We start from the raw sequence: 19,246 nt of genomic DNA, 5'->3' as shown, positions 1-19,246 counted from the left end.
GCTTTCGGGGTACGTTGTAGATCCAAAAACGCTCAGCCCCACCGCCAGCAGGTTCCCCGGCTGCCTGGCATGGCCTTCCCTTGGCGCTTCTTCCGCGGTTCCCCGATTTTTCGCGCCGATTTTAAATTGTTTGGCGCAGCTCAGCCAGGCTGAGTTGATACAGTCTAAATTTCTGCCGTGTGTGCCCCGGCAACCCCCTCCTCTCTTTTCGCCGCATTTCCCGGCGACGATGGAGGGTAACCCCTGCAGCGTTGTGTCGCACACCGCGACGAAGCATAGAAATCGAGGGAGCGTGCGGCCGGTCTGTTCCTTCGTTTCCTATTTGTCCTTGTTTGTCCTGGCCGCATCGCTCACCTTGTGCTCCGAATGGGGCAATTCTGTGTACACTGTTTCGCCTGCTTGCGCCTTGGTGCACTTTGCGGCCGCAGCATCGCAGGGCGAAAACCCTGAAGCAGGTGAGAACCGCGGCGCAAAGAACTGTTGGGCGACATGAGTTTGTACAGAGGACTTGCTGTATATTGCCCCGCAGCGTCTTGGCAAAACCGCGTGTTCTTCATAGCGACGCCACATCTAGAACAGGTTTTGCGTCGACCGCTCCCGTTCCTTTCCGCGCGTGGGCGAGCTTGCGTGAAAACAAACTCGCCGAAACACCACTGGTGCTTCGTCCGCCTTTTCTGGTCCTGGATTGACGGGGCGGGGTTCGTCTCTCGACTTTGTTTTGGGCTGTGGATGACGCTCAGAGGTGGAAAAGTGCCCGTTCCTGCGCCTCCTTCCTGATGACGTGTTGACCGTTCCGGGGATTCACTCGCAAGTGAACGTTCTCTCTTCCCCACTAAATAGAGTGCTGCGTCTCGCTGTCGCCATGTGTGTCTGTGCCACGCCTCCGTTGCTGTCAGGCGCGGCATCCTCTTCGACTGCAGGGAAGGCCGCAGAGAGTTCCTTGGACCGTTCTTCCACGTCTTCTGGAGAGAATGGCGCTGGCGACGGCTCTTCCAAGTCTCCGTCGCCGGACCCGCCGGATGGAGGCAACGAGGCAGGCCGATCCGCATCTGCCTCCCGAGCTGCGGCGCCGGCTTCAGCCTTCTCGCGCGTCTCCACGGAGAAATTCCTGGCCGACCGCTGGTTAGGCAGCGAGAACCCTTTGCACCGTCGCATGTGCGAGTCGATGAACGCCGACCCTAAACTCGCGAAACAGTTCATCCTCCTCGCGCTCTTGCTGGTTCAGTTCTCGGAAGACGAGGCGACCCCCGAAGGTCGAAGGTGGGACATGAAAGAAAGTGTCAAGTTCGGCCAGGCGACCGAGCTTCTCCACCGCCTCCTGGTTGACGCCCACGCAGAACCCTCGCGGCGCTCCGGCTTCTTCTGGCAAAACGCAGAGCCTTGTGAAATCAACACGATCGCTGGAAAGCAAGTAAGTGAGCGGCGGTCGGGAGCACGAGGCGACCAACCCATGCCGGATCCGACGTGCGCTCCGCGGAGGATCCTGGACCGTGTTTTTCCCTGAACGCGCGACGCGTGAAACCACTCAAAGGGAATGCAACCTGCACACTCACCCAGCCGCGCGCGTGCGTCTCTCGCCTTCCAGGCAGTTGTTCGTGGATCCCCTTCTCTCTGCTGCTTTGCCGAGCCGTCCGAGGCGTGGCGTCTGTGTGCATTCGTGTCAACTTTGCCCCATGTGCTCTCCTCTATGCGCGTCGCGGTGCGGATGCTGGTGAGGGGACTGGAGACCGACGGCTTCGTGCGTGTGTGTCTCTGACCCCGCTGTGCAGGTAACACTGGTAGCGGTGCGTCTCTTCGAAGCCATCCAAGCTTCTCGCGGGTCTCCTCCGGCGACCAGCGGGGACGAGTCGCCGGGCGACGTGTCCGCGGAGCGCCCCCAGGCTTCGGAGTCTGAGGCTGCCAAGGCGGGAGACGCAAACGGTCCGCCCGCATCCGTAGCTCAGTACTGGGCAAGGTGGTACAAGGAGGCTAAGCAGTCGACTTCTGAGGACGACAAGAAGACCGCGAAGACCGCGAGCGGCGGGAACGGAACCCAGAGATCCGCCCGGACAGCGCCCGGTGGAAAATCTGCTCAGTCCGCGACGCGTGACGCGACACCCAGCGGCGACCAGAAAGAAGCCGGTGTCCAGCGAGACAGCGAGGGGAGCCGAGCTGCAGATGCGAGTGCCGAGGACTTCCCCATGGGAGACGGCACGTTCGCGTATCACGCCTTCATTGTGCGGTTGATGGAGGAAGAGCAGGTGGAGTCCAAGATGTGGTCAACGCAGGACATTTTGAAGTTCTCACGGAGAACGCGCATCTCCCTGCGGCCAGGGGAAACGCTCCCCGAGCTCATCAATCACGCCACGTCGATCTGGTCTTCCTACCTCATTGTCCGCCGACTCCAGACTGGTGAGGGGAAAAAACACGAAGCCGCAAACACCGCACCTGCAACGCAGCTCTGATCCACGAACCAGAGAGCGGTCTCCTTTTGCGCAGCCCACTGTCTGCTTTTCCGTCCACCCCCCGCACACCCACACGCACTCTCTCTCCGCCCGTGAACAGGTTTTCTTCCCGCCGGTTTTGCTGGCGCACGTGGTCCTTCCCGTCTTCTCTGTTCTTTCTCCTTTTTCGCGTGGCTCTTCGCAAGTCCCCCCTCGTGGGTCTCTTTGCTCGTGGTGCGATTCTTCTCTTCCGGTGGCTTGCATGTCTCTTTCCGCCAGGCGACGCCATGGAGACGATGCTCGCGGACTGGGTCGTGGGGCCGGTTGTGGCGTCGACGACGGGTGCGTTTCAGGACGCCGTCTCGCTGGTGTCGGACGCGGTGCGCGAACCGATCATGGACGAGCCTGTGTGTGGCCACATTTTCCTGCTGCTCGACGGGTTCCGGTCTTCGCCCTTGGCGTCAGTCTTCATCGAGGGGTCGACCACGGCGACGCAGCTGGAGCAGTTTCGCCAGTACCTCTTGAGTGTCCTCGTTAGCGAGTTGGAGAAGGCAGTGCAGCAGCTGGCGGAGGATCTGCGGCTGTTGCGGAAAGATCCGTTCCGCAGGCCGCGCAAGGCCCCGCGAACCCGGCGCGTCGCCGCCAGCACGTCCACGGACGACGGCGCGGAGGGCGCGGAGGGCGCGGACGCGCTGGCGGCCGAGGCCGTGCCGCGCGTGACGCGGAAGCAGTTGCCCATCACGCGTCTCGCGGGGTACGTCGTGAAGCTCGGCTCGGGGATTTTCCAGTCTGGCGTGCTTGGCGAGGGCAACTCGTACGAGGCGAACCAGCGGCTGTTGCAGGCGATGACGAGCGACAGCATGCTCGTCGAGATCCAGTTTTTCAACGAGGGGAACCGGTCGCTGCACAACGCCGCCAACCCGCTGGTCTCGCTGCCCGAGCAGCCGATCTTGGAGCGCGGCGCGCACTTGGGCGAGGCGCGGAATCTGCGGAACGGCGTCGAAGACGAGCGCGACGAAGCCGCAAACATCTTGCGCAACCCCGACAGCCTGTTGTCGGCGCCGGACTGGACCGGCGGAGACCCGGACGCAGTTGTCCCCGTCGTGACGGCCATGAAGGCCTTGAAGCGCCACATCAACGGCGCCAAGGGGGCCCTCCCGATCTGGTTCTTCCGCCGATCCTTTGTGATCTACAGCACCATCGAGGGCGGCGACGTGACCGACACGCTGGGCAGCCACCTCGGCCTGCCGTTCACGACGGACTACGACATCCACTTCTTCGTCTACGTGCCGATCTCGAGCTATTCCTCGAACGTGGGCGAGAAACTGCGCAAGTCTTTCCTCCTCATGGCCCAGGCGCCGGCCGCCGGCGCCAACTGGGGCCTCAGCGGAGTCGACCCCGTCGTCGACGACTGCCGCATCAAGGAACTGGGAACCGCCAAGCTGACGGACGACGGCCAGGCGCTCAAGCTCAAGACGTTCGGCATCGGACTCGACGACAATCAACGGACCAACGTGCAGAAGGTAGGCGCAGAGAAAAAACACGCCTAAAAAAACTAGGGGGGGGGGGGGAGGTTAGGGTGGAGGGCGTAGGGTATAGGGTGGAGGAGGTCGTGGGGAAGGCGTGGCGGCGCTGTCGAGGTGAAGGGGGCGTGGTGCGTGCAGGTTCTGTGCAAAACCCCCGCGGAAAGGGGCGGGCGCGCGGGCCAGAAGGGAAAACCCTCCGCGAGAGAATTCGCCTTCTTCTCGCGCCGGGGGGCTGGGGCTGCCGCGTTTCGTCGTCGCTTCGTGTCACTGGTGCACTCACGGAACGCAGCGGACGTGGTTCGTTTCTTTCCAGTTCATTCAGAGGGACATGGTTCTCATTCACTACAAGATCAAGGGGCTGGCCAGCATGCGCTCCTCGCTGACGCCTGGCGAGGAGTGGCGGATCATGCGAGCCGAGAAAATGTTTGCTCGCATTCTGAAGCAGTGCAGAAACCTCCTCGAGGTTCCCTACGCAGTCGTCGTGAAGAAGCAGAACCATGTGGTAAGAGAAACCCCGCCAAGCAGGAGCCACGGCAACTTTGTTTTCTTCTCGCGGGCCGCGCACGCCGCGCTCTCACGACCCATGTGTCGCATTGTGCCTTCGCCAAAAGCGCAGACCGCCACTCACCGAGCTTCGGGCGACAGACGCAGAAGGCCCGAATAGGCTAGATGTATATCGCCACGCCCCGAACGTCTGTGTTTTCTGTGCGAGAGGATCTCTCTCTGTTCGCTGACCGCGAGATGGCAGTCCATCGGATGACCTGGAGGGGGAGCGCCGTCAAGTTTGGTGTTTTCCCGCGTGTGAGCGTGCAAGCAAAGAGCCGAGACGCCGCATCGCGGGCCGCGGGCCGGCCGGGTGTAAGTCGGGGGATCTCGCTCTTGGTCCCGACCTCCTTTGGAGAAGAGTCCTGCGCCGTCTCGTCGTGTGGGGCACTCCGGGCGAAGGGGCGGTGCGTCTTCTCTCTGGGCGTGCTCGATGCTCGACGTCTTGTTCTCGCTTGTGCTTGCCTCTGCGTGCAGGAAACGCGTCAAGCGAAGAAGAGCGCCGAAGTCGAAGGTGGATTGCCGCCGTGGGTCTTGGCTATCGCCGTGGTCTGTACGGCGGTGCCGTTGATCGTCTTCATGTGCTGTCTGCAGTTCCACAAGCGTCTGCCACTGCCTTGGTGGCTGACGTGCATCTGTTCCTCCAGTCCCCCCTGGGAGGCGTCGCGCGACGCAGAAGAACAAGACATGCAGAGCGTGGTCCACAGCCAGTGTTTGACGCAGGCCGACCTGTGCATGCTCTACGACGTCCCGTCGGTCTCGGAGGCCGGATCGCTCGCCGGGAGCTCCGCGAGCCGGCCCAAAGGCTCCAGCGCAGTCGGCTCTCCGCAGCGGCGGTCGCCCCGAAACGGCCACGGGTCCAGGATGACGAGTCGCAGCGGCGCCCTGTCGCCGGTCAGCGGAGGCGGCAAGTCTGCGTGGATGAGCGGCGCGTCGCTCGCGGCAGGCCCCGTGCCGAGCGGAACGACTCTCCGGAACGGGCCTCGAGGCGGGTGGCTCGACTCGACTGGACGCTGGGTTACGTCACAGGTGTGCGCTGAGCCGGGGGCTGCGTCCCGGCTCAGCACAGGCGGCGGTCGCGACGGCCAGGTGGGACTCGGAGGGCCTTTCGGGAGCGCCGAAGCGGGCTACCAGGCACAGCGCGACGGCGCCTCGCAGACCGGGCGCATGCGCGAGAGTGTGAGGAGTGAGAAGAGTCCGAACGCGACGGCATGCGTCGCCGAAGAGGGGAGCTCGAGCCTTTCGGCCGTGCCGACCGGCCTCGGACGGCCGTGCCTCACTGAACGCGCAGCGCCCGGCAAGCCCCGGTCTCCTCGGTCGCCTTCTGGGGGCGCGGGTAGCGAAGAGTGAAGCGGCCGAGTCTCCTTCGAAGCCGACCCCGCTGCAGAAGGGCGCGAAGCCTCAGAGGGTTTCTTCCGAGAGAGGCCGGAGGCCGCCGCGCAGGCGTTGGGCCCAGCCAGGCTGTCGCTTCGGCCGAGCCGCCTCCGGGCGATTTGTCCGTCCCGTTGTCTCCAAGGCGGAGACAGGATTCTTTTTATAAGCTTTTCAGGGGAGTATAGACGAGTTCGGCTCCGGGTTCAGATCTTGAATGTCCTTGTTTATACCGGATCGAAGGTGTCTGCACGGCAACGGAGAAACGCGAAACAGGAGAGACCCGCCTGGCGAGAGAGAAAACCAGATCGGGGACGGGAAAAGACAGGGAGAGCAACTGGAGGGAACGAGTCGCCTGGGACGTGTGCGTGCGACGACTCCCAGGGGACCGCGAGAACGGAGAAGCGAGATGTGCTTGTTCGGTTGCGCCGCAATGTACAGCGCAGAAGGAAGAGCCGCGGTCATGCGAGGGTTTTCGCGCTACTGGCGCCTGTGCGTTGCAGAATCGAGATCCGCAATGAAAGCCTCGCAGGAGGCCGGCTCAGAGCTGAAATGACGTGACCCTCGAAAGTTACGCTGTTGCCACGGGCTGTTGTCAGAGTGTCAGAGTGGGGATGCGCACGCTGTGCCTAAAGTGTATGCCAGTGAATTTACGTGACTGCCGATAGTTTTGTGGGAAAACCCGAGTGCAGCCCCACGAATGTTCTTTGTGCCAAAGAAGCCAAGACCGACGCTCAGAGATGTCAGCAGGTGTGGTGTGCAACCTGTGAGTTGTGGAGAAAACGAAGAAGCTGTGAAGACCGGCAGGGGAGATAGTCCGGTCCCTTGTCTGCCGCTTTCAGCATGGCGGCAAACGGAGACACGTGCGAACAATCGGGCTGAGAGTCGGCGTTTTGCCGCAAGAGCTGTGAGAGTTCCGAGGCATCGGGGAAGAGTCGTGCGAGTGGAAAAGCTGCATGTGCGTAGCTGTTTTGTCTCTTCCTCGTGCTGGCTTCGAAACCTGTGGATATTGAAGGCCCCGCAGCACTTTACGAACGTCTCGAAATTATTTTGTACAGCGGTGCGTTGTTCAGGCGAAGACTTGACTTTTGATCTCCGCAAATCTCTTTGTCTTGAAACAGCCACTGCCTCCCACGGCGTCTGGGAGCTCCTTCGGTGCCCGCCAACCTCTGTGGCGGGTGTAAGGTGACATCCTGCAGGTTGCGCTCTGATGCCGATCTGTGCAACCGTACGGGGGATTCTGGCGGTCTCTGGAACGTTTTTGTGGTGAGCACTATGGCGCATGTGGTCTTCGTTCAATCTCCTACCGCTTTGTTTCCACTGACGCGAGGGCCCGGATGAAACGATGCCGCAAGCGTCGCGAAAGCACTGCCGCAACCGCTTCATTCCCATCTAGATCCAAGCAACTGAGATTTAACGTCAGTGAAGAGCCAGAAACACACTCTCGCAGTCACCTACCGGTTTCTAGAACAGAGATATGAGGGATTCCAGTTCGAGCGAAACTACACCCATATAGTCTAGATCGCTCTAGCGGCAACGGTGTACTGTGTTAGCGTGGTTCATCAGTTTCTCATGGAGCAAGCAACGAAGCCCCCATTTAAAAGGGCGAAAGTGTGACTGACGACACAGATTTGTATACCCCTAGCCCGCTTGAGCTGGAATTCCGTGCACCCAGTCACGCCTGAAATCGCACGATTCCAGCAGCGTCAACGCAGAGAGACACTTTATCTAGAACGAGGTCTACGCTCTTGCTGCTGCGACTTCTCAGTTGTTTGCATTGGCCAAGCGAAGCCTCTCGTTCGCTGTCTCGGTATCTCAGACTGTGAGTGACTTGGCGTGGGCCGTGCAGATCGCGTGCCGGCTAGGAAGGACACACCACGCTGCCCAAAGCAAGACTGTTTGCTCCTATTTCCGTTTTATCCTCCAAGGGAGAAGGCATGCCGAGTTCCCCCATGCCCATAAATCCACAGCCACAGTGGCGGACCGTTCTCCTGCGGTACGCGCTCATACAGTTGGTGTTTGAGTCATCATTCATCTGGAGCTTCGCCGGCTAAGATCGGGAACGGAACAGAAGCACTCCGGGCTTTTCGATTCAAGTACACTGAGGCTCTTGCTCTTTTCCACATCGGGAGAGACTGACAGTTGCGATAGACAGATGTGGCTCTGTGCAGGAAGAGAAAAACGTGGAGCGGTGATGATTTTTTACTTAAAAGTAAAATTTTTGCTAGAAAAATGATATTGTATAATTATAAATATGCCTCGGTTAAACTATAGAAGAGTCGAGTATTATCCATACATACCAGGAGTAAAAAGCGTTCATCCAGTTACTAAACAGGTGCCAGGCCAACAAGAATCCGATCCGTGTATTCCGTACAGACTAACATCAGGAAGGAGACTACCAAAGTGAATATCATGATATTCGTACAGCTTGTATACAAATGTTGGTTTTTCAAATATGCGCTGGACACCCACCCATGGCGGGGAAACGACCCTGGTGAAAGCTACCTCAGGTTGAGCAGTCCGGCGTGTTTTGCGGTGAGTCAGGCGGAAACTGGAAGTTCGCTCTCCAAAGAACAAGGCGCAGTAAACAACTGTTGTCCCCGCGATGCGTTTACTAACGGCAGGACGACTCGATGACAGTTGCTTGACGCGACGCCGACTCGGGATGAGCGGGAAAAAACACGCAGGTTAGACATGCAGCGCCTCCCGAAAAACCGCGCGTTTCTGAACCTGCATGTGCCAGGTTTCGGTACGTTCAAGGATGGACGGCGTCTCGTGGAAAAACGTGTAGCTTGTCGTTTTCTCGGAAGTAGACGGGACAAGGAGATTTTTCGTTGAGCAGAGAAAGAGCAACTTGTTTCTCGCTGGCTGCTGGAGAAACGCGTTTCCCAGTTGGCGGCGTTTCTTCCAGCTTTTATCCGATTTCCACGCCCCATAGATACTGTACGACGGGGATATTCGGCGTCAAGGGTCTCACAAACCTTCACCGTTTTGAAAGCGGAGAAGCTGCGCGTGTCTGTTCTTGTTTCGTTGCGTTTTCTGTCTGTGTTCGCGGTTCTTCTCGAAACTGGTGGATCATCGTTTTGGGTGATTTTGCCACCCCTGAGCAAATATCCGTGCCCCTTGTGGTCAAGTGTCTGTACACGCGCGCGTGCCTCTTGACCGGATTCTTCTCTCGGCAAAACACCCCGAACTCGCTTTTCTGTTTGCGTTCCTTTCTTTCCTCTGGGGTTTTCGACTGGTTAAGCCGCCCGAGTCGTTTGCCTGTCGTGGGTCTGTGCACGTCCCAAGAGCGACAAGGCCGCAGGCGGTTCGTTTCGAGTCTATCGTGTGCCTAGAGCTATTTTTTTTTTTCGCGACGCGTCTCCTGTGCCGGAAAACTCACCAGTATGACTTCCACTTCGGTTCTCAACTCGCTGGCCGCAGCAGGCCTCGATAAGATGGATAAACTGGAGCCGTCGGACCAGACGGTGAAGAAAGAATATGAACAATTCAAGAAAGACCTGACTCGTCAGGCTGTGATTTCCCTCAAGGATCGAATCCCGAGAAAGATTCTCCACTTCAACAACCTCACGGTAAAGGAGGGGGGAAAAGCAGCTCGGTGGAGAGGGTCCCCAGTCACCTGACTGTGTCTGACCAGCTGTAGTTGATCAGTTTGCCTCCCTTCTTCGTTTTTCACGTTCACACCGCGGCTTCCGCCTCGACCTCCCGCTGTATTAATGGCTGCATCTCCATCGCATACATCTGACCACGGCAGTTCGTGTATCGCCGGCCCGAGTCGGACTGCGTCAACCTCTCTCTTCCCGAACACGTGTATCATCTGAGTCTCTTTTCTCGCGTTTTTCCCGGCTCTCTTATGCCCAAACTCTCACCACAGAGGCCCGGGTGCACTTGTTTCGGAGGCGTTTGCTTTGCGGAGATGTGCTTGTACAGTTTAAAACAACGCGTCTGCCTGACTCCCTCTCTTGCTGCTCCGTTCTTGCCTCGATACAGTCTCCGCTACAGAGTGAGGACGCATATCCGAATCTCGTGCCCTTTGTCAGGCGTTCTGGCGTTACGCGAGTGTGTATGGACACTCCGTGTGCGGCACCTGGTAATCCGTCGCTTTCGGTCTCTGTGCCTTTTCTGTTGTGCGACTTTTCTCTCCAGAATGTGAACGCAGATCCCGGCTCGTTGTTTCCAGCAGCCGATGCTGAGCAAACATCCAAGCAGGACTCGGCGGCGGGTGAGAATACAGACACGAGTGTAACGACATCGGGCAGCCTTCCCCCGGGAAAACGGATAAAGGTGAGTCGCCGTTCACGCTTCCACGGGTGTCCCTGTTAGCGCCTTGCCGAGAAGCAGGCGTCTCTCTGCCTGTCGTACACTCGTACGACGCTCCCCCCAATTGCCTCGACTGGACAAGCAGTGACGAAACCCCATGCCCGCGGTTTAGGCTTGGTCCGGATTGTCTCTCTGGGGGGAGAAAGGCAGCAGATTAGTTTTTTAGCAAGCGAGTGTCGCATCTTTCCGCAGCGTGAGAGAAGACCTGACACACGTGTGGCTGCTGAACCTCAGTTGTTCCCCGGGTTCTCTCTCCTCCCGCGCTACACTGCCTACAGCTGGATGATGGCCGCATGTGCTATACCCACGTCATGCCCCGACACGGGCTGATTTGCGAACAGCTGGAGCAGCTAAAGAGAGATGCTGCGGAGCTCGTCGAGACTGTAAGGCGGGGCGCGGCTTCTGAACAGAAAAGAGAGGCAAAAAAGAAATCCGATCCAAGGGGGGGATTCGTTTTGTGTCTGGGGAACACGGGGCGATACAGCCTTCCTTTTAAGAAAAACTTAGGCCTTTGCACCATTCTCTCGCGTTTTGAATCGAAGGGGGGGCGTACACGTGCGATTCTTGAGCCTGCTCACGAGGGCCTGCGAGGCTGCCTGTGTATCCCTGTAGCCGCGTTCACACGGCGAACCGCAATCTGTTTATATCCACACCTGTCTGGACACTGTAGACAGTCTCCGCGCTTCCTGCCAGGAGGAAATCATGTTCGAAGCTGAAAAGACACCGCAGTGAAGCGACTGGGGTAGCTGAGGGTGATTTTTTCGTCTACGAGCATACCGAGTCCTCCTTTCAGGGATTTCGAGTTTGTCTCAGCTTTTTCTCAGCACTTCTTGGACTTGGGACACTACAGCGTGTCTTGGCAAATGCGCCCATACGCATTTATAGGTATGAATACGTTCATGGGTTGAATTCTTGTTGGTGACCGTGGATATGAACGCAGCCTTTCGGCAACGTTTCCTTTTGTTTCTCTGTGTCTGTACACCAGCTCGGGCAAGTGAAGCTGTGGATTCAACTGAATGTTCCCCGCATCGAGGACGGCAACAACTTTGGAGTCGGGATCCAAGAAGAGGCCATCCAAGAGCTCGCGAGAGTCGAGGACTGGGCCTTTAATCTCTACGACGCCATTTTCAAGTATTACATGGCGAGGTACGGTCGAACTCCAAACGAAGAAGGTTCCTTGCATGTCTAGGAAGCGCGTGCACAAAATGCATGAGAACGCAACATTCGAGCACTTAAAAACGGAGGCAGTCTCTTAGGCGACGTCGACGTTAAAGCGAGAGAAGGCCTTTAGTTTTGATCAAACAAGACATGCACATGCTCCAGAAAAACTTTGCACGCACATATCTGCGTATATTGTACTTGAGGGTTCCGGATGATGTTTTCTTCCGGAGTCGTTTCTCCGAAATGTATGGATGTGGGTGTACATACACATCGACTGCAGTATATTTGCCTGTGTGTTGTTTAGAAGGATGTGTACCTGTGCAACGCCACACGCCCATGTAGGCGTGGCCGCGCCTACTGAGGTTACTACCCAGGGGTTTGCGGATGTGAGGAAAAGCGCATGCGTGTGGGTGCGTGGGGGGACAGTTCCAAGGCAGCAACGGGAATCTGTCAATACTGCGGTTTTTACTCACAGTGCACGTGTTTTTTCTCTCTTCTCACAGAGCGAAGTTGTCGACGAAGGTTCTGAAGTACCCCAACGTCGGAGATTACTGGGAAGTGAGTTTCTGAAAGAGTCACGCAGGTGTTTCCGGTGTTCCACGAAGGCGCCCCAGTGCCTAGCTAACGAGTCAAGCGTTCACTGTATTATGCCTTTCTTCATCCATATATATATATATATATATATATCTGACGAAGGAGCAGAAGATGCGTAGGGTTGGCGTGCAGATCCAGGCGAGAGGTGGCAGCTGGGGAAGAAGACGGTGTTTCCAGATGGGTCTCGGAGTTGTGAATGCTCCCGCGAGACGGTCGTCTCCGGTGGAGAGGCAGCCAAGCGTTCTGCTTCACCGTGTGCAAGAGAAGCAGTTAAACTTCACACCGGCACTGCTTGGAGGCGAACAGCTGATCAGTGTATTCCTTTCCGTCGTTGAAGGGACAGCGACTGATTACAGCTGCGCATGCGATGCCTCTTCCTTCGGTTTCCAGGCAATTCGAGAGCTGGATGAGAAGGAACTGCTTCACATTAAATTCACGAAAGTCGATATGCGGAACAACTACTCTATGCTATACGATCTCCTCTGCAAGGTGAGAAACTCAATCCTCATTCCTGTAGGGCTGATGTATCAGTATGTGCTGTATGTGTGCTCGTGAAAGTGTTGCTGGAAATAGATATGTTACCGATGCGTCTGTGGAGATGGGCAGATGCCTTTGTGCGTCCTGGCAGGATAGTGCAGTGGGAGGCGGCTTGTCTAGCATCACGGAGACGGTTTGGTTACTTGTGTGCTGGTGGTATTTCTGCGTTGCTTGGTGTGCAGAACTGGGAGAAAGTTGTAAAGCCGAAGAATGAAGACACGCGCAGTCGAATGACATTCTGAGCGTCTTTGGAACAGAGCGTCTGGTGGGCGGCAAGTGTCGCTGCATCCGTGTCGTGTTGGTGGTACTCGAAGTCGGTCTGCGCTGTTCTTTCGTCTCCGTGGGGGGATTCATAATTTGGCATTCCGCAAAACGTAGTCTCTTTCGCGATGGTGTAACCGCTGGCCGCTCTCGCTATATCAGTAAGCGGAAATGCGCATGGCGTGCGCGTAAATTGAAAGGTTCACACAAGAGAAGGCAGTTTCAGCAATGCCAGAGGCAAACCGCTTGACCGTTCGATGTATCTCCACTCGGTCGCGGCACTTTTTTTTCGAAATCGGGTTGCCGTCTGGTTTTTCATGCCGAGGTGCATGCGGGCAATGTCTGCCTTCGCACAGTGGAACAACACTCTTGACTCAGACTTTGCAGATCCGTAAAAGGCCCGGGTTGGCGTGTCCTCGAATGTGCAAGTGAGGGAGTAAAACGCATCAAGTCAGTGAGACGTTTCGACAAAAGGACTTCCCTGGAGAAGAGAGCCGGCATTCGTTTTCTGTAGAACCGACTGTCTTCGCATTCTGAACGCGGAGCGCTCAGTTCGACGATCCCCGCGCAGCCGCGAATTTTCTCGTTTGTGCTAGCTGTGTTGGAAGTACCATTCGCCGGAGTTACTTTTGCAACCACCAAAGAGCCGGTGGCGACGCCCTCGGGCCTTTGGTGTGAAAGCACAACTGCCGACTCACACATTTTCAGAGAAAGCGTTGCACCTGCAAAAATAGGCGCATATATATATATATATATATATGTATATTTCTCTATAGGCCTAGAGATTCATGGGCGAGAGCATGGCTCCGCCAATTGCTACAGAGGCATTCTCCACTGTTTTAGTATTGTCTGAGTCATGAGACATCTGGAGGAGCGTAGACGCGGCCAATTTTCCTGTGCCATCCTAACAAGTTACTCTAAGATGAGGACGCGAGACTGCCACGCAAGCTGAGGTGAAAGTGGTGCTGAAAGGCCCGTCACCCTCTTTGGGATGAAAGCGCCACGAGTCGTCGATGTCAGGCGCAAAGCCGGCGAAGAACAGTCGCACACGGCACTGAACAGCCAGGGTTTTAGGATGGTCAAGGACGAACAGAAAAAAGCGGGAAATACGAGTGTGTCGCTGCCCCCAGGTTTCTCATGAAGCCCGAGGAAGTCGAGGGGGTGCACGCTGCAAAAAAGAGCGTTTCACTAGAGTCTGTCAAAAATCGTTCCTTTCACTGAGCGGAAACTCCAGATGATGTCCACTGGAGTTCAATCTTTTGCGCGGCTTGTGGACCATCATCGGGGGCCTCGTCGACCGGCAAAACACGCTGGGAGTAACTTCCTTGTAAGCGTGTGCCGTTCGCGAACGCCCACGTTCCGTCGCCACACGGTTTGTTCATTTCGAACTTGCCCTCGTATGTCGTTCCATTCTGCCATCGCCACGAGCCCTCTAGAAGCTGTCCCGCTTTCCACTGGCCCACAAACTGAAGGAATGCAAACCGCTCTCGTAACAAGGACGATGAGAAACAAAACATGACAGACTAGTGGAGGCTTGCACGCGCAGACAGAGCTGCTGCTTTGCAGTCGAGACAACCTTCGCGAAGAGCACAGAGATACTATTGCCACAGCATGCTAAGGCATCCAACTTCATGAACTTAAACTTGCAATCTCTGCGAGGCACAAAATAAACATTCAGATACGTGTCTTTCGATACGCATTGATTGTCACTTGATCAACCAAAGGGTACAATGCAAACCCATTATGCCCAGAACAATTCAGCCTCCGGCATACAACTTATCAAACTGACCTACACAGTTTCTACAGAAAGGGCAAAGGGGGAGAAAGAAAGGGGGCTTAGAAAGTATGTGTGGCGTTCGTTCTCGATGCCGCAGAGAATCATGCGCAACTCCGCGCGGAAATCATTTCTTTTGTAGAGACCTAATCCGGGAGCATGGTAGTGGAAATCCTGGCGCCAAGTGTTTCCCTTGGACTTACTTTGTACTTTGTCGTGTTGAAGATGTAGGTTCCATGACCGTCGTGCTTGCCGTCCCTCCACTGGCCGTAGTAAATATCTCCGTTCGCATAGAGTCGAGTGCCTTCTCCCGATCTGCGCCCGTTCTCGTAGTTGCCTGTCGGAAAAAAGAAAGAGCGAGCTCCAGTCTCGTGCGAAAATGTCCGAAGGACATTTGTGCCGAATTGTTGGAAAAACCTATATATGTACAAGAGTTCTAAGTGAGCTCTCCTCTCGACACTTGCAACGTCATATCCCACCTTATGTGATGGTATCTCTTTCCTATGTGACTGGCTGTCTCACTCTGACTATTCATCGCTACCTTTTTTCCTGCTTCTTTCAGCGATAGCCACCTAGCTGGACATGCCCACATCTCTGCATCATTTGAGCACCCTCAACGAAATGCGTCTTTGGAAAGTTATTGCAATCTGCCGGTGAGCGCCCTGCAGCGCTGACAATCGTCTCGAAGAGATATCTCAACAAGAGCCTCCGACCAACTCGGTGGTGATCCCAGAGCTGAGTCGTGCGCTCGAACACTACTGTAGCTTTCGTGTCGAGCCGACAAAACCGATCCCTCCCGAGTCTGACACTGTACACCAAAAATACAGGTAAAAGGCGAATTCCCACCGTGGTAGAAGCCTCCAGCAGCGTAGTCTGTTCTTCCGAGTCCCGTTCTCTGATTGTTTTTGTATTCGCCTTGGAACTTGTCCCCGTTTCTGTACGTATAAACACCTCGTCCTTCTTTTCGCCCGTCTACATAGTCGCCGTCAAACGTGTCTCCATTGGCATAATGGACGCTGGCAGGACCCGTGTACGTGCCAGCAGAAGGCAGCGTGCTGCCGTCAGGCAGAGAGAAAGAATACGGACCTGCGAAGCCCTCGTCGCTATCACCGTCTGCCATGGGGATGACAATTTTACACGGAAGTGCTAGTTACCGCGAAAGAGAGAACTCCGACTCTCGCAGCTTGGTCACGTGCAAACTGCGGCCGCCTACCCCGTTTTCCCATTCCGCACTGAATTTAGGTCTCAACGTCTACGGAGAAAGTCGTGGGGCCGCCCAAAAATTAAGCATGCTGCCCTCTCCAGTGCTCCTCACGGCGGGGCCGCCTTCACGGGAAAATTCTCTCGATCCTCCCGTTTGTCCACCGTTGGAAAAAGATGGTATTTCTCCGTCCGCTCCTCCGAAATGCACACGCGAATCATAATGGCTCATGCATTTATCTAAAACAATCTCCTCCTTTCCTCAAGACCAGAATGGTCGAAATCGGGATGCAGTGTTACGCTAACTGCGTTCCTAGTCCAAATCATGCCGGTGGGCGCCACTCAACTGCACTGTCCTGCGAAAATGTCGTGCAGCCCTGTTACTTATGTCCAGACAGATACCCTTGCAACGGATGTCGCAGGTCAGACGCTTTTGGGAGGGGCATCGAATGCGACGGCTTCCTCCAATATGCCGCATGCTGGCGACCCCTGTCAGAGCCGCAGGTATTGCCTGCGGCTTTCAGGAGGATATGCGATAGCTGCCAAAAAATAAACTACTGTCGACTTGTGTCCAGGCTGGTGGCTCTTGTCGAAGCATGGGCCCGGCTGCGGACTTGGGTTACTAGCACTCACATCGGAACAAACTGTGTGTCACAGTGCACCTGACCGCCATCTGTTGCCGTTTTCTATAGGAGCAAACAACCATGGCATGTTCTGATCACTGAGGACAGCAGACAACAGCTGCATGCCTCTCAACTGACACTGCTTACTGCATGACACACGTGCGCAACCCCTCGGAGAGACTCTGGGATTCCCCGGTCGGGGGAAGCCAGACAGATTACTGACTGACAAGCCGATACACGAAGCGCCCGCTCCTCGACCAGCTTTGGAGAATGAACATGTGCTGACCACGAGCAGCGGACTATTCTACACTCTGTGAATGGTGGATACTGCTGCTTCTCAAGAACTGTGTGTCTAAGATGGGGTACAACCTCCTAAGTATGGAAAAGCCCATCCATACTCTCACGGAAAGCGAATCCCGGGCTTTACGTCAGTTCCAAGTACAAAAGGATATCCTCTGTCGAAGAGCGAGATGCGTTTGTACCCCGTGGATCATGAAAAAGAGCCCGTTCCTCGGTGGCTCTGTATTTCACAGAAAAAACAAACAGGATTCACCACACGTAGTTGCCTGGCGTGTACGTACACCCGCAGTCGAATCATCTGAGGTCCCTCGGAATTGCTACCAACATTACCGCACTGTCCTCCAGCATGTCTACGCATAAAGAAGTTTCAGTGCATGAGCTCTGAAGCCTGGTGGTCCGTCGCACCCTTGGGCGCGTACTCCCGATCAGCTGTGCAAAATGGACGAGCACGGCGTCCGGGCACGTGCAGTTCGTGTCTTGAACGAACGCGCGCGCGTAGAGTGACGCGACATGCACAAGCCCAACACGTACAGTTTTCGTTGCTGCTCTGTTTGAGGAGAAAAACAGGATTGTGTTTCGGGCGGTGACTAGGTTGGGGGTAGAGGACGGGCCTCGCTCGAGCGAAGGAGAGAGGTTCCACCGTGCGCGCGCCAGCGAGACAGGTGACCTGAAAACCGGGGGGTGGATGTCCGGTGCTTGATAACTCAAAATAGCGTCGTTTTGAGTCTACGCATCGGAAATGTTTTGAGACGACACTTTTTCTCGCTTGGTGGTTTTCCGCAGCCGCAACAGTGGTGCAGGACAGCAGAGTGGCGACTGCCTTCGTCCGGACAGTCTGGCTCTTTGCGCTTCACCGCCCCTCACCGTGGATGTTGCGCGACCAGCCAAACAACGCGTCGTCTCACGGAGGCGCAGGCAGCAGTGGCAGCCATCCGCGTCAAACGCGGACTCCGTGGCTGGGTCTTTTACTTTGTCCTGTATTGTGTCTCGTGTTTTCCTTCTTTCGAAGTCCGACTTTTTATCTGAGCCAATATGGCCGTTTGCTGCTGAGTCTCCCGTGCAAGAAGCCTGGTTTCCGGCGGGTGGCGACAGGCCTCCGTGTCGAGCGACGGGCTCCTCTACTCAATCGTCTGAGCTGTGTTGTTGTCCCCCATGCGCCTGTCCCTCTGTCAAATCTTCGCCGCAGTCGGGCAGGAAAACTGCCTAGGCACAACAAAGGCGTGAGGCACCTGAAAGCAGTAGCCCTGTGGCTCTCCGAGCAACGAGGCGCGAAAGAAGACCAATTTGCAGATCTGCTTGGATCTGTGGAACCGTTTTCTCTCCGGTGGACGACCTATGTCCTGGAGTGTGACGGGCACTTGTAGCTGACCCACTCGCGGCGGTCTGTGGCCGTCCTTTGCACAGGGCAGTGTCTTGGGACAGGTGGCGAAGAGCTATCACGCCGCAGAGTCCGACTTCGTGTTTCCTTTTCTTTTGCTCTTTCTACTTCTCTTGGCAGTCAAAACCATTTGGCTTTCCGTGTTCAGACGACCGGCGAAGCCTGGCCAGGGGTCACTTTCCGCGCGCGCGCGCTCTGCCCGGGAGAGGAGCTCGGGCGGATCCCCAGCAGGCCCTACAAGGCTCATCCGGCCACGTCGCTGCTGACGCCAATTGGACGAATGCTTCTGCGCCGCAGTTGCTTCCCAAGCTCTCTTTGACACTACGCGCCCTCCAAGTTGCCGCCAAAACAGTCTCCTGTTCACGCGTCTGGTGCGGTCCAGTTGCACCAGGTTGCCGTGTGCTCGCCTGGTTACCCGCCGTCGGAAGAACTTTGTCTCTTTGTTCCAGTGCACGAAATTTGTCTGCAGTTGCCTTGTCTCCATTATTTGCTTACGCCTGCAACAAGCCTGTCTCGTACCTCCTCGTGTATGAACACAGGGCATTGAGGATCTTTGTTCTCCACGTACGTGCAATCTGCGGGATAGTAACCCTCTCGCCAGGGGTGCCTTACTCGTGTCTATTGCCTGCTTTGTCCAAAGAAGGCACTTCGCAACAGGCCCCCACGACTATCTGAAGATGAGCACAACCCGGTAGTAGTAGAGAGGGGGAGAGATTTGCCCAACGGCGAGAGGACGCTCCTGTATTGCCGCCTGTCTGTGTGTCTCGTTACACCTCAAACCGTAAACGGGTGACCATTCGTCTCCAAGCTGCGTAGGCCCAGGAACGCCACCACCAAAAATTCGGTGTCTTTCGCGGTAGCCTCGTTTTTCCGTTCACAGTTCTTCTGCAGCAGCAAAGATGCAGCACATGCTCGTTTCATCCCCCCCTCGCCCGCAAGGTGCCGTCACTATGTCCGGACCTTTTGAGGCGAAGTACGCCAATCAAATGTCTCCTTCCTCTAGAGCGCCTAGTCAGTGTATGTCAACAGCCTCTGGATCGATGTATGCCGCTGCCTGTACACCGCCCGCTCTGGGTGTCCACTCTGCAGGAACCTCTCGCTGTTCTCCGCCTCACGACACCCGCTTTTCTCCGCAACACCGTTTTCACCAGCAACCGTCTAGCCATCCTTTCTCGGTTGACAACGCGGCCAGTTTCCCGCCAGAGAAACCAAGGAGTCAAGGAGGCGCTGTT

The 19,246-nt window shown here is 56.3% G+C and overlaps 3 protein-coding genes across 3 annotated transcripts; 2 read left to right on the top strand and 1 right to left on the bottom strand.

Annotated features, from left to right (window-relative positions):
- Positions 1-229: 229 nt before the first annotated feature.
- Positions 230-5,842, top strand: NCLIV_066830 (conserved hypothetical protein; the record flags this gene model as incomplete). The annotated part of the gene is made up of 6 exons (XM_003886234.1): positions 230-452; positions 897-1,411; positions 1,770-2,391; positions 2,703-3,946; positions 4,263-4,451; positions 4,970-5,842. The coding sequence occupies 6 exons, from the start codon at positions 230-232 to the stop codon at positions 5,840-5,842; spliced, it is 3,666 nt and encodes a 1,221-aa protein (XP_003886283.1).
- A 3,410-nt stretch (positions 5,843-9,252) lies between these two features.
- NCLIV_066820 (putative proteasome activator subunit) lies at positions 9,253-12,720 on the top strand (the record flags this gene model as incomplete). The annotated part of the gene is made up of 7 exons (XM_003886233.1): positions 9,253-9,438; positions 10,013-10,150; positions 10,465-10,569; positions 11,172-11,332; positions 11,851-11,905; positions 12,332-12,430; positions 12,661-12,720. 7 exons carry the CDS (start codon positions 9,253-9,255, stop codon positions 12,718-12,720), a joined length of 804 nt encoding a protein of 267 aa, XP_003886282.1.
- A 1,233-nt stretch (positions 12,721-13,953) lies between these two features.
- Positions 13,954-15,633, bottom strand: NCLIV_066810 (putative MORN repeat protein; the record flags this gene model as incomplete). Its single annotated transcript, XM_003886232.1, has 3 exons — positions 13,954-14,205; positions 14,717-14,850; positions 15,360-15,633. The coding sequence occupies 3 exons, from the start codon at positions 15,631-15,633 to the stop codon at positions 13,954-13,956; spliced, it is 660 nt and encodes a 219-aa protein (XP_003886281.1).
- Positions 15,634-19,246: the final 3,613 nt, after the last annotated feature.

Source organism: Neospora caninum, chromosome XII, assembly GCF_000208865.1.
Source record: "Neospora caninum Liverpool complete genome, chromosome XII".
NCBI lineage: Eukaryota > Apicomplexa > Conoidasida > Eucoccidiorida > Sarcocystidae > Neospora > Neospora caninum.
This window is presented reverse-complemented; position numbering and strand designations above follow the sequence as displayed.